At 38.8% G+C, this 14,094-nt stretch overlaps 1 protein-coding gene and 1 pseudogene across 3 annotated transcripts in view; one reads left to right on the forward strand and one right to left on the reverse strand.

Moving 5' to 3' along the window:
• Nucleotides 1–14,094, reverse strand: part of FAM91A1 (family with sequence similarity 91 member A1) — an 87,091-nt gene that overhangs the window by 22,076 nt on the left and 50,921 nt on the right. For 2 of the 3 annotated variants that reach the window (XM_085021716.1, XM_003354982.6), the window contains exons 3-14: nucleotides 12,757–12,908; nucleotides 11,095–11,152; nucleotides 10,320–10,387; nucleotides 9,629–9,742; nucleotides 8,310–8,400; nucleotides 7,848–7,910; nucleotides 3,468–3,574; nucleotides 2,918–2,956; nucleotides 2,069–2,181; nucleotides 1,532–1,647; nucleotides 463–575; nucleotides 31–117 (exon numbers count right to left, since the gene is read on the reverse strand). In XM_085021716.1, coding sequence (XP_084877842.1) covers nucleotides 31–117; nucleotides 463–575; nucleotides 1,532–1,647; nucleotides 2,069–2,181; nucleotides 2,918–2,956; nucleotides 3,468–3,574; nucleotides 7,848–7,910; nucleotides 8,310–8,400; nucleotides 9,629–9,742; nucleotides 10,320–10,387; nucleotides 11,095–11,152; nucleotides 12,757–12,908 — 1,121 coding nt within the window. Of the gene's footprint in view, nucleotides 1–30; nucleotides 118–462; nucleotides 576–1,531; nucleotides 1,648–2,068; nucleotides 2,182–2,917; nucleotides 2,957–3,467; nucleotides 3,575–7,847; nucleotides 7,911–8,309; nucleotides 8,401–9,628; nucleotides 9,743–10,319; nucleotides 10,388–11,094; nucleotides 11,153–12,756; nucleotides 12,909–14,094 lie in introns of those variants that run through there. The other variant, XM_085021717.1, reaches the window with a different exon arrangement.
• On the forward strand, nucleotides 4,091–7,060 carry LOC100736994 (small ribosomal subunit protein eS1-like; annotated as a pseudogene).

The raw sequence follows: 14,094 nt of genomic DNA on the forward strand, positions 1-14,094 counted from the left end.
GACATCCCACTATAAACTACCTAGATTTACCTTTTCTAGTTCTATAAGAAAGCTGTCCAGAGACTCATCTGAGAGTTTGCCGACTTCAAACATTGTGACTGCATGGCTTTTCAAGTTCTGCAATAAAGAAATAAAAACAAAACTAAAATGTACCTTACGTAATCCTATTATTAATAAGCTCTAGTTTTCCCTTTGAATGCTAAGCATAATATCTTATGTTTATAACATGCTTTCCAACATATTTAAAACATAAGGGTGAGCGAGGTGAGGAGCTGAGTTTTCTTATTAGCAAAGTAGCCTTCACTAAAAAGTTACTACACTCCTCTACGGAATATAAAACCAAGTGGTTGCATTTTCAGGAATAAATCATCTGGTACTTAAAAAAGATATAAAAGCACTGAATTATGTTGTATCTAACCTTTATTTTAAATATTTTCATAGTTAAACAAGAATTTAACTTACTGGTGAAAGATTTCCCATCATTAAAAAGGCAGTAAGAGTTGAGTCAAAAAGGAATGCGATACGCTTTGTATATCCTGTAGACAAGCTCAAACTGCTTAAACTGGCTGTGTCAGCTGAAAAAAAATATCCTAATTTAAAATCAAGTACATGAAAACTGTTCTGTGCTTGTCATTTGGAAGGAGAAAGTATTTCATTTCAGCTTTATTTACTAGCCGGAAAGTCTATAATTAAACATAGGCAATACTGTAGTCCTAAGAGGCCCTGATCTTACCTCTCTCCAATATAAAGTTAAAAAAAAGTTTTTAAGGCACTCACTTTTGTAGCTTTTTTTTTTTTTTTTTTTTTTTTTTGCTGCACCTATGGCAGGTAAAAGTTCCAGGGCCAGGGACTGAACCTGTGTCACAGTTACCCGAGCCACAGCGGTGACAACACCAGACCCTTAACCTGCTGAGCCACCAGGGAACTCCTGTAGTAAATTTTTTGAAAACCAATAATAAATGAGACTTGATAACTGTCAGATCAACAAGACTACTTAGCCTAACCTCTTCAGGCAAGTCAGCTGGCTCAGGTAACAGAGCAACTCAGAGGAGGAACTGGAGTACAAGTTGTGCCCCTCCCCCCAACTCCAAACCACATGCAGCCCCCCTGCTCACTAGGCTCTGCCACCCTCTGGTGCTTAGCCCTCGCCATGGCTTTCCTTCACTTGCCAGCCGCACGTTTGTATCCATCCTTAGCTCAATGCTCTCCACAAAGGCTCCCTAACCCTCTCTAGGCAGAAAGAGGGTTCTTTGCTCCCCAGAGGCACCATAACACTTCTTACCCTGCTGTGGTTTGTGTGGTTACATTCTCCAGACTTAATTTTTAGAGGGAAACTATCATATTCTTGTCAATTTTATACCCCTGAGACCTAGCACAGGGCCTAAAATATGGGAAAGTACTCGAAGACCACATAGTAAATGAATGAAACCCAGAACAAGCTACAAAATGCCTGTAAGCCTGGAGTTTGCTCTGAGTGTACGCATAGACACTTGGCTTTTCTGTAGGCAGAGCCAAACAGAGACACTCTAACCTGCATCTTCTTGACTATTTGTATCGGTGTCAGTAGCCGATGAAGCTTCTTGTACAGGACTCCTACTTTCCCCGCCATCCCACGAAAGGAGCATCTTTTGTGGATCTAAAGTACTCCTATTAATGAAGAATACATCCACTGCTAAAAAATCATATAAAGACCAGACATAAAAACAGCTACGCAAGTCAGTACATAAACTATGAACTTCCTGTCTTACATTCAAGCCCCAAATTGAGATGGAGACCCCGCATGCTCTGCACACACATCAAAGGTTCTTAATGAAACCCATGGATAGACTTCAGGGAATTCGAGAATCCTTTAGAATTACACGTAAAATACCGTATGAGCTTTTCTCTGGGGGAAGGGTTCTTAGTTTTTCATCACATTCTAAAAAAGAGGATCACACACACACAGGATTAAAGACCACTAGTACTTAAGGTTCACCTTAGCCAACAGGTGGAACAAGTAAATTTTTGTATGTAAAACTGAATGATTTTTCTCAAAAATATACTATCTTATACTAAATAAATGAGTTACTTTAATCTGTTTACAGATGGTACATTCTTCCACGATGAATGAAGTTGATCCAAATTTATTACTTGTCCCTTCTTATGGGCAAATCCCAATCTGCAGTACATTGACACAGCATTCTGAAAGGAATATGAAGACAATGAGCATTTGAAATAAACTAGACGTCAGAATGTTTGCAGAGAGAAAAAAACTGTTGTGGGCTATGTCTATAGTGAGCCTCAAGGTTTTCATCTCATAACTAGAAAAAATTTTTTAGGGGTTCCCATCATGGCTCAGTGGAAACAAATCTGAATAGCATCCATGAGGACGCAGATTTGATCCCTGGCCTTGCTCAGTGGGTTAAGGATCTGGTGTTGCTATGAGTTATGGTATAGGTTGCAGCTGCAGCTTGATTCGACTCCTAGCCTGGGAACTTCCATATGCCACGAGGATGGCCCTAAAAAGCAAAATAAATAAATAAATAAATAAATACATTTTTAGAAGGCTGAGTCTTCCCCTAAGGTCTTCATATAGGCAGGAAGGGGAAGGCCCAAAGCAACTGCCTCCCCCAAACCCTCACCCCCAGATCCACCTGAAAGAAGGCAGAGTTGTTGCTTTAACTGACTTCATTACAACACTGGTCAGGCTGCTTCCTGCTATGCAGACACAGGAGGGCAGCTTTCAGTCCCTGGGGTGGAAGATTGGTCCAGGGTCTCATCATGCCCTTCCCTGTCTTTGCAAGCAGCTCTGACTGTGCACACTTCCTCTGAAAGCTAGTAAGAACTTTACTGCTTCCACTTCTCAAGACAAAAACCTATAATCCATATAATATAATCTTATTCATATGGTAAGTGAAGAGTATCAAAATTACAATACCTTAACTAGGGATAGGTCTATCTCAAGGACATTTGCAAGCTGGAAAATAATAAAAAAATACGTATTTTACATTCTAAGAATTATTAGCATGTCACATAATTACATAGGCAATTTAACCATAATCAGTAAAATTTAAATTATTAATAACTCAAAGACTGAATCAATCTTACAATCAAAATTTTCTTTCCTTTCTTCAGACACTTAGAACAGTACAAATCTAGGCAGTGACCCAAACAATTTAATTACTTACTGTTTAATTTTGTTACAATTAAAATAAGAAGATCTCTAGATTCAATCAATCATCTACAATGCCTTCACTATAAAGTCATATGAAGTTATTTAAACAAATTATAAGCTAATAACTAAAAAGAATTTTAATACACATATTTAGGAAGTAACTTAACAGTGACTTATGTATATTAATGGTCTAAGATCTAATGTACATACTTTGAAAATATTTTACTTACATCATTAAAAAATTTTACCTACTTTATGCAAACTTTCTTTTATAATCTTGAGGTTAAGTTCTTTCACAAGATGTCACACTTACCTCTGCAACATTAGTATGCTCATCTATTGAAACAAATATCTTATAGAGTAGAGTTTCAAAATAATCACCTTGCACTCGATTCATAACAAAACCTTCAAGGGGAGGAACTAAAATAAACAAAATAGACTTTTCTCAGTGATAATACTTTAATAAAACAAGAAAGTGTAATTCAACTTAAGGACTGAATTCAGCTTTTTTTTTTGTTTTGGTCTTTTTAGGGCCTCACCGGCAGCATATAGAAATTCCCACGCTAGGAGTGGAATCAGAGCTGCAGCTGCCAGCCTACACTACAGCCACAGCAACGTGGAATCTGAGCCACATCCGAGACCTACACCACAGCTCATGGCAACGCTGGATCCTTAACCCACAAGCGAGGCCAGGGATCAAACCTGCATCCTCATGGATTCTAGTCAGATTAATTTCTGCTGAGCCACGAAGGGAGCTCCCTGAATTCAGCTTTGGATTCATTTTATCAACTCCATAGCAAATTCTTCTAAACCTCCCCAAGTTAAGGTTATATACAATGCTGTTTACACAGAGTGGACTCTGATGGCAAAGCATGAATCCGGCAAGCAATCCCCAGGGACCACTCAGTATTACTGAGGCAGAGAAGGGCTGGAGGCATGGACTTTGTAGAAAGGCGGGCGGGGGGCGGGGGTGGCTCCTTCAGAATGGGGAAGCCTGCCAAGGCTGTGTTTCTGATGCCCCATAGGTAGCAGAGGTGCCAGGTCTAAAGCAGAGAAGGACCATGAGTTGCCGTGCTACACAGAGCCAGGTGGACAGAAAGTATCGGCTCTCTGCTTTTCTCCCATCATCCCCACTCATCCAGAGAAGAGGAGAAATTCATCACACATTTATCAGTGGTCTCATCTGCTCTTTGGGGCTTTCCATTCTGTATCCTCCTTAGTGGGAAGAGGGTTAGGACCTTTCTCAGCACAAGAAGCCACTGGCTCACTGCTCGCTGTCTGACAGTTTATGCATACTCACTTCTCTCCACCTCTTTGGTTCAGATACTCTAATTTACTAAAGCGCTCTGCCCAACCAACATTAAAGCAGCACCATGCTTTCATCTGCCATTCTTGCCCATGGACACACTTGCTTGGAAAACATCCTGGGAAGAAAGCACAGGCCTAGGCCATAGCTGGATTTGGGTGTCCCTGTGTCCCCTAACCCTAACACCACCTAACTGCACCTAAAACCTAAATTAATCCCAACAGACCCACTCCTGGGCATCTATCCAGAGAAAACCACGACTCGCAAAGACACATGTACTCCAGTGTTCACTGCAGCACTATTTACAATAGCCAAAACATGGAAACAACCTAAATGCCCATTGACAGAGGAGTGGATCAAGAAGATGTGGTACATATACACAATGGAATATTACTCAGCCATTAAAAAGAACGAAATACCGGCATTCTTAGCAACATGGATGGACCTAGAAACTATCATGCTAAGTGAAGTCAGCCATACAATGAGACACCAACATCAAATGCTTTCACCGACATGTGGAATCTGAAAAAAGGACAGACTGAGCTTCTCCGCAGAACAGATGCTGATTCACAGACACTGAAAAACTTATGGTCTCCGGAAGAGACAGTTTGTGGGGTGGGGGGATGTGCTTGGGCTGTGGGATGGAAATCCTGTGAAATCAGATTGTTATGATCATTATATAACTACAGGTGTGATAAATTCATTTGAGTAATAAAAAAAAAAAAAAAAGTAAAAAAACAAAAAAATCCCAACAGAGAGAAATAAGACAACCAAAAGGGGTCAAAATGAAGACACTGTGAAAAACCACAATGTACATTTCAAGATAGGTTATTCACTTTACAGACCTAATTCATATCATTTTTAACTTAGTGCTACCCATATTTCCAAGAACTATATTTCCAACCATGCAAGAACATTTAAGGATCAACAGTTTCTTTTTAGAAACATTTTAGTAATCCCATTTTTTACACAATTATTTCTCTACACTATCAGCTGTGTGAATAAGAAGTGCAAACAATTACTGAACACTTACTACATGCCAGACTATACTGCCAGCTACTTTATGTACACTTTCATTCAATCCTTTTAATGCCAAGAGTTGTTCAAAACTATACCCCAATCTCAGAGGCGAAGGAACCAAGGTACTAAGGGGTTAGAAATACACAATTTACATCTAGGCAAAAAGAATGAGGCAACTCTATATGAAGAGATACAGAACAGTTTCCAATATATATTAAGGTAAAAAAACAAAGCATGAACTAGAGTACAACATCTGTGTAAGAACAAAACCACATGAAAAAAGGATACATACGTAAACGCCTATGTGTATAGTATGTTTCTGGAAGAATAGACATGAAACTTGGTGGCTGAGAGAAGAACTGGGTGGTCAGCAGCAGGCATGGGAAGCAGATGTTTTTATACTCTTGTAAATTTAGTATTTTATATCATAATTATTGCCTATTCAAAAATGTTAATAAAAATAAATATAAGGAAAAATACTTGGAAATAGCAAGAAAGTTATTATTTTTTTAAAAAAAGGAGTTCCCGTGTGGTGTAACGGGTTAGGGATCCAGCATTGTCACTGTAGTGGCTGGGGTGGCTGCTGTGGCGTGGGTTTGATCCCTGGCCTGGGAACTTTCACATGCCTCAGGTGCAGCCAGGGTAAAAAAAAAAAAGACAAGGAAAGCCTGGCCATAAACACATGCTAACACAAATAAAGGTCAGGACACTAATTTGAGCATGATAACCTGCTACAAGGGAGTATTTTTGTAGTAAGCCCTAGCATCACTAATTTGTTAACAGTAAGGTCTCTGGAGTTGTTTGACACTTCCCATTAAATTACAGAAATATTAAATACCTTAGAATACTAAAAGAAACCACAAACAAGAGCAACAGCTAAAAGAAGAAAGTGGTTGATCCATTTTCTAAGAAAGACTGGTATGACGTGAAAGCACCAGCTATGTTCAACATAAGACATACTGGCAAAACACTAGTCACTAGAACTCAAGGAACCAAAATCACATCTGATGGCCTCAAGGGTCATGTGTTTGAAGTGAGCCTTGCTGATCTGCAGAATGATGAAGCTGCATTTAGAAAATTCAAGCTGATTACTAAGGATATTCTGGGCAAAAACTGTCTGACTAACTTCCAAGGAATGGATCTTAACCTGTGACAAAACATGCTCAATGTTCAAAAAATGGCAGACCATGACTGAAGCTCATGTTGACGTCAAGACCACCGATGGTTATCTGCTTCATCTGTTCTGTGCTGGTGTTACTAAAAAACACAACAATCAGATTCAGAAGCCCTCCTGTGCCCAGCACCAACAGGTCTGCGAAATCCAAAGATGATGGAAATCATGTCCCGAGAGGTGCAGACAAATGACTTTCAGAGGTGATCAATAAATCGATTCCAGAAAGCATTGCAAAGGGCATAGAAAAGGCTTGCCAGTCTATTTATCTGCTCCATGACGTCTTTGTTAGAAAAGTAAAAATGCTGAAGAAGCTCAAGTTTGAATTGGGAAACTCATGGAACTACATGGTGAAGGTACTAGCTCTGGAAAAGCTACTGGGGATGAGACAGGTGCTACAGTGAAATGAGCTGACGGCCATGAGCCCCTAGTGCAAGATCTGTTTAAAATTCAGACTTTTAATGGTGACAAATAAAAGATCTTATTTGCGATGTTTTAAAAAAATAAGATAAAAGATATGATGGAAAATACACTTGTAATACATAATCTAAATATAACAAGTGTTTCTATAAATTGTAAGAAACCTAATCTGTAGGAAAAAACCTCTACTCTATGTTCAAAGATGTTAACTACATCACCAGTGAAGCAAAAGAAAAAAAGAAAAAAAAGAAAAGAAATAATCTAAATAACCAGCAATGGGGCAATGGTTTAATAAACTAAAACACACAAAGGTCCTAATATTAACTTGGGGAGGTGGGTGAAAAAGGAAGGGGGAGGAGGTAAAGACCAAAAAAAATGGTAGCAGCATGAAAAAAATAAGACATATGTGTCATGTAAAAATTAAAAACATACCATTCTCTATTACTGAATATATGTAGAAATCTATGCACCAAAGTCTAAAAGGTGACAGATTTGTAAAAACATTGATTTGATTTAAGATTGTAAGAAATTTATCTCAGATTTCTACTGTTTTAATACAGTATGTACACCAATATAAGATAAAAATGAAAGTAAGGAATTTTAGTAGAATCACCATAATGTACCACAGTGTAATAAGGAAGAAATGTTTTTCTTTGAAAAATTCTAACACCAAAGATCCTAGAATGATATGGGTCTAACTTACTAGGGTGATACGCTGTGCCCAGCACCTAGGTAGCCATTCAAAAAAACATTGAGAAATATTAGCACACACTTACCCGCTATACAACTGTCATCAGATATTGGTACATCCAGATAAATAAATCCTTTATTATATAAACCTATAGAAGCAAAAGCATCTTGTTTTAGACTGAGTAGTAAACATTAGCAATTAAAAAAAAATCTTTATTCCTGATTTTCTGTAAAGATTCTTACAACTTAATGCTGTGTGAAAAAGAAAAAAGTAAAATAGAAGAATTATACCATAGCTTTCAAATCTTAGTTTCCCTCAATTGCTCAGAACTGGACAATTTTTCTTATGATTCATCTGCATAAATTTCTAATTTATGTGATTAATTATAGCCACACTGGAAAACCATAGACTAAGGACATATTTCCAAACAATAATGTGTCTTAAGAAATACGACTATTCCTGACTACTCCTTGACAAATAACTGCTATTAATTGTTGATGGCTTAAACTTTTATGTTGACGAAAGACCATTTCTACTAACCACTTACTATGTACTACATTGTAATCTAGTGATCCAGAGAGCTGAGGGCCTGCATCGATGATCTTATCGATAGCGCATTTCTCGGGCAAAGTACATATCTAGGAAAAGCAAAATATTTTTAATTAAGTTCTGTCCGGATTAACTAATTGACAAGTCTCCGCAAATCCACTCATGTTAAAACCAATGATTATATATCACTAGTTGAATGAGCTGCCTCCTTTTCTCATTTTCACTCTAGAATTCTAACAAAAAAAGCTCTGCACGTAACCATCAATTAAGGCGCCAAAATATGCTACCAACAGGGCTTATGGAATAAAGCAACTACAAGTGCCAATACCTGTTGGTAAGCATGGGCTCACAATAGATGCTCGTATTTACTCATCTTCTTTGAATTGGAATCTGACCCATTTGCTGATCCTGAACCTCTCAAATGAGAAGTTTATTCACACTCCACAGGACTATTATAAGTGACAAGGAGGTCACGATCTCATGACACAGTCTGACATCTCTGCTTAGAAGTAAATATACTAAAGTAAAATTTCTAAGTCTTGCACTCACTGGATTTATTCTGTCCTCTGAAGTAAAATGAAATGCTAACTAAAGAGAAATTTACATACTCACATTCCTTCAGCTACCTGGATATGACCTGGTCTCTAGCTCTCTCGTCCCCACCCCTTTCCTCTAAACCAACATCTCTTCTAAAATGGATAAAGCTTACATCACATGTGATCTGACCACGAAGAATAGCATTTCCCTTGATCCTGACACCACTGCAAGCACCTACCATTTCAGTAGGGCAGGTTGGCGCAGTGATTAAGAGCAAACTGCCTGGGTTAAAATCCGGGGATATTTACTACTGCTGTGAAGGGAGCCGTTACTTTATTTTTCTATGCTCACTTTTTTCACACGTGAAATAGGCTACAAACAATACATCCCTCTGGGGTTGTGATGAGAATCAAATAAGACAATATAAAAAGCACCTGGAACAGTGCCCGGCACATCGAGCATACAGAGAGTGCTCAAAATGTGTCAGCAAAGACATTACTGGTAGCTGCAGCATCATGTAACTTCACATGAAACTTCTAATTAAAACCCCCAGATTGCTGTACATGAACCAAGTCAAGTCTCTCTCATTACTAAAGAGTATTTTCGAAACCAACCAATATTCTAGCCTACTGAGATCATTTATAATTTTGAATTTAAGTTTCATTTCCCTCGGGAAAACCAAATAGTGTTACTTTTTTTAAAAGTTATATAACTATAGTTAAAAATCGTAAAATAATCTTAAAAATAAAAATCCTACATTTAATTTTTACAGATATCTACCTTTATGTCATCTTCTGTGATATATCCAGCCTGTACCACCCACCACGCCTCTATGGCAATTTCCACTGGCTTTACTGGTAAAAGATCACGGGCCGTTTTCCTTCTGAAAAATTTCTGCCATGGTACAAACATTTGAGAATTTGCAATCAACCTAAAATTACTACTTTTTCATTGTTCACAATATAACAAGACAGTTTGTAAGAGGCTAAATAAATATCTTTTAAGAGTCTCATGTTTAAAAATCTGAAGTATTCTAGATGTACTGGAGACAGTCATTCTCAAATTATTTCAGAATAAGCTACTTTAAAACACTACTATTAAATTTAGATATAAACCCAGAAATTTAAAGGAAACCCAGGCGAAAAAGCATTTGGAAAATGTGTACTGATTTCACTCATGAAGTGAACCATGGGAGTGGAATGAGCAGGTAAAAAGACCAGCAGAACAAAAGTTAATTTTTTAAAAATAAATGAAATGTCTTAGGCCTTAAATATTTTTAATTCAATAGTCACTTAAGTTATAACCTAGAGACACCGATGAGCTGCTTTTTGTTTTGTTTCTGTATTAAGTATACTTCCTTTGATCAAAGAAACCACAATTCACTATTTCTACTACTTAAAAAATTTAATCAGACCATCTGACTGTGTGATAAGGACAAGAAATGAGAAAGAAAGGGAAACAACTAACTTACTTTGGATGATCTACACTGATTCATCAGATCAATGTACTGGTTTCTTCCTATGCCAAGAAGCCTTAGGCCTAAAAGAAAAAGCCTTTTCTTTAAAATCATTTGATACACCTTGAAATGTCAGCACACTCATAAATCTGCTAGGAAAAAACCCTTGACTTGTTGTGTTCATCTTTTGGTTAATGACAGACAATAGCAAATTAAAAGGAATTCTACAAACAAATTATGAAAGAAAACCAAATGGGAAAGATGAATTCAAGCTGACACTTTTGACAAAGCTAAGCGAGAAAATTTTTTAAAAAGCAGAAGTCCTCTCAATTTCAGGAAGTCAAGATGTACTTATCAGCAAAAATTTCTTCTTTTGAAGAAACTAAGAACAGAACTAAGTCACATTTCAAATATTAAAACAAGCATAATAAAACGCCAGCAAATTATGTTACTAACAACTGCATGGTGCAGCAAAAATACTGTGCACAAATTTTCTTCCCCCATTTGGCACGTAATAGCCCAAGCATCAGAAAGAACTTCATTCTCTAGAAATACAGAGACTAGATCCATTTTTCTGATTCTACCACTCCAAAATATTCCTCTCTCGGACATTAAGGCTAAATCATCCTTGACTTGTACCATCTGATAAAATTCCTATCAATAATGCTGCTTGCTGTTCTCATCATTCAAGTCTACCAGGTTAAAAGCACACATCACAATACTGACAGGAGTACGTATGCACAAAGACATACTCTAAACATTACCTCGTTCAGCATAATTAAATACTTACAGTCAGCAGCAGTAAAATTCGGCAATGAATCATAACTCTTCTCACTGTTCATAATGTCCTTTTAAAAAGAACAAAATTTTAATGTTAAATGCAAAATGTCCTTAGATGAAAACATGAATATGTTACGATAGCCAAAGAGAATAACAGTAATTATTAGATGAGGCACTGAGATCAGAGCCTGGCAACCTACAGCAGGCAGGCCCACATTACGGCACTTACCAAGGGACCCAACCTAGTACGCGAGTCTCAGGCTTCCAGGTCTAGGTCTCTCACAGCACACTCTCTGGGAAGCCCAGGCAGGTTCCTTTAACCTCTGCCCTGGAATAGCTTTGTGAGAGCTCAGAACTCCAGCCTCTCCACACTTCACACCTGATCCTAGACGCCCACCCTGAGAGAAGGCCCACGGTGTGTCAACAGCTGCATCAGCATGCACCCAAGATGTGCACTGCCAACAAAGACCTCAGCCAGGCAGTGGAATTTGCTCCTCTAAGTCCCAACCGGCAAGAGTTAAACCCAGCTTCTTTCAACCCTCATCTGTATCTCCTGTAATAAACCAGCTGTTTACTTTGGGGATGTTAAGACCCATTCTCAACCCAGGAGCTATATCTAATGATATACGAACAGAAACCAGCTAAGAGCAGGCACATGGATATAGCTGAAAGCTGGTAAATGGAACAAAACCTCCAACTATTATCTCCTCCAAACCTGTGGACATCAGGAAAACAATCGGAGAGGCAGCAACAACTGTTCTACGCACTGCTTAGCTGCCACCTTCATTATGCTACCCTGGTTCCAGGGCAAGGGAATGACAGAGACCCTGGTGGCTGGGCCTCAAATTTTTCTTTATATTTCCTCCAAAGCAGAGACACAGGAGACACAAGACTGCAGAAGTGCCTATGAAGAAAGGGCGTGCCAGTGAAGGCAACTCTAGACGGGAGCTCACTGCTACTGGAGGTGCCAACTCCTTCGGTTCTAGGCTGCCCTCTGCCCTTCCAGAGGTCCGTGAGCCCAGAACAGCAGCACTCGAAGAGAATTAAGTAGCCAATGAATACTAGATAAATACTGCCAACGTTTACATAAAGCTCACTTAAAGACAGTATATAAATAGTATTTAAAGGTATTCAACACCAGCCTAAAAATTGCCTTTGGAAAAAGGCCAACATCTAGGAGTTAATAAACACAGAAAGATTGGCAGCCAGGAATACCAATACATTTCCACTCTTCTGACACCTGCATTACATAATGTTGGGTCTATACCATCATTTATTCTTTCCACAGTTAGCAAATACCTAAATAACTTCAGTTTCTCTGAACTTAATGTTCAATTCTGTCACCCACATTTTCAACTTTAACTATGTATTAAAAGCGATAAATTTTATACAAACTGTGCTAACATAAATGACTGATTAATCCTACAAGAGCACAAAGGGTCGACATCTTTAAGAACAGAGTAAAAATAAATAACTTCCCACTGTGAAAACGCTGATAATGACAACTACTTGCACAGTGGGGCGACAAAGGTTAACTTGTAGCCAACCATCCTTTTGACACCGTCAACTCAGAAACAATGTCCACTGTGGCTGGTCATCATCTACAAAGTGTCCCTGACACGAAGTCCAGTCCCATCCCGACCCTGAAGGTCCATGCACCCCGTACACTCACCTCCATAATCCCAGTGTAATAGGAAAACGGTGTTATCCTCAGGCCCTTTACCATGATATCCGATAAGTGGTAAGGGTACAGCATGAGATGATCGCGACTGTACCTCAACAGCTCCTCATAGTACTTGCGTTCATCCTTCTTGACATGTTTCACTGGGGGGGAAAAGGGAAATTCCCCAGCTTTTTCAGATGTCTCATACTTACACATAATTACAAAGGCAATGAGAAATGCTTTACAAATTAATATTAATTAAAAATGAAAGTATGCAAATTGGAAGAGGACAAATAAAATAACTTAAGTCAGAACAAAGAAACCATTACGCCACAAGAAACAGACTTCAGAGTATATAAATAAAATGTATAAGGGGACAGATAAACAGAGAAATAATTTTTACCAAACTAAAGAGCAAAGAGGTGAGCACAGACTATCTCCCCAAAAGGTATAAAACATCAAGCTATAATCCATCTAATCCCCTACTATGATACTCTATAGGACAGCCAACCTGAATGGCAGTTTTCTATGAAATCAAGCCTATTTTTTAAAAACCATTTGCTGGTTTTTGTGTCTTAAATATAAAAAGACTTCTGACTTCCATGGAATACCTATCTTTCATAGAAAACCTATCTCTGAAATAGTATGCTTAAAATAAGAGTTAACACATGGGAGGGAAGACTGCAGGGCAACAGAATATTCAAAGTAATCTGACAAATAAAAAGCAAACATTTATTTATTTATTTATTTTGTCTTTTTGCCATTTGTAGGGCTGCTCCCGCAGCATATGGAGGTTCCCAGGCTTGGAGTCTAATCGGAGCTGCAGCCGATGGCCTACGCCAGAGCCACAACAACGCAGGATCCGAGCCGCGTCTGCGACCTACACCACAGCTCATGGCAACACTGGATCCTTAACCCACTGAGCAAGGTCAGGGATTGAACCTGCAACCTCCTGGTTCCTAGTCGGATTCATTAACCACTGAGCCATGACGGGAACTCCAAAAAGCAAACATTAAAAAAAAAAAAAAAAAGCTTTAAACCCCCCCCCCCCCATGGAACCAACTGTGTTTTAAAATTTGCTCCAATTATTATAGAGTCTTCATTAAAGTCATATTATTTGGGAGTTCCCGTCATGGCGCAGTGGTTAACGAATCCGACTAGGAACCATGAGGTTGCGGGTTCGGTCCCTGCCCTTGCTCAGTGGGTTAAGGATCCGGCGTTGCCATGAGCTGTGGTGTAGGTTGCAGACGTGGCTTGGATCCCCCATTGCCGTGGCTCTGGCACAGGCCAGTGGCTACAGCTCTGATTTGACCCCTAGCCTGGGAACCTCCATATGCCGCGGGAGCG

The sequence above is a fragment of the Sus scrofa genome, chromosome 4 (genome assembly GCF_054392235.1).
Source record: "Sus scrofa isolate SSC_HxYL_T2T_F1_AM1 chromosome 4, Sscrofa_HxYL_maternal_Yorkshire_Landrace_v2.0, whole genome shotgun sequence".
In the NCBI taxonomy this organism is placed as follows: Eukaryota; Metazoa; Chordata; class Mammalia; order Artiodactyla; family Suidae; genus Sus; species Sus scrofa.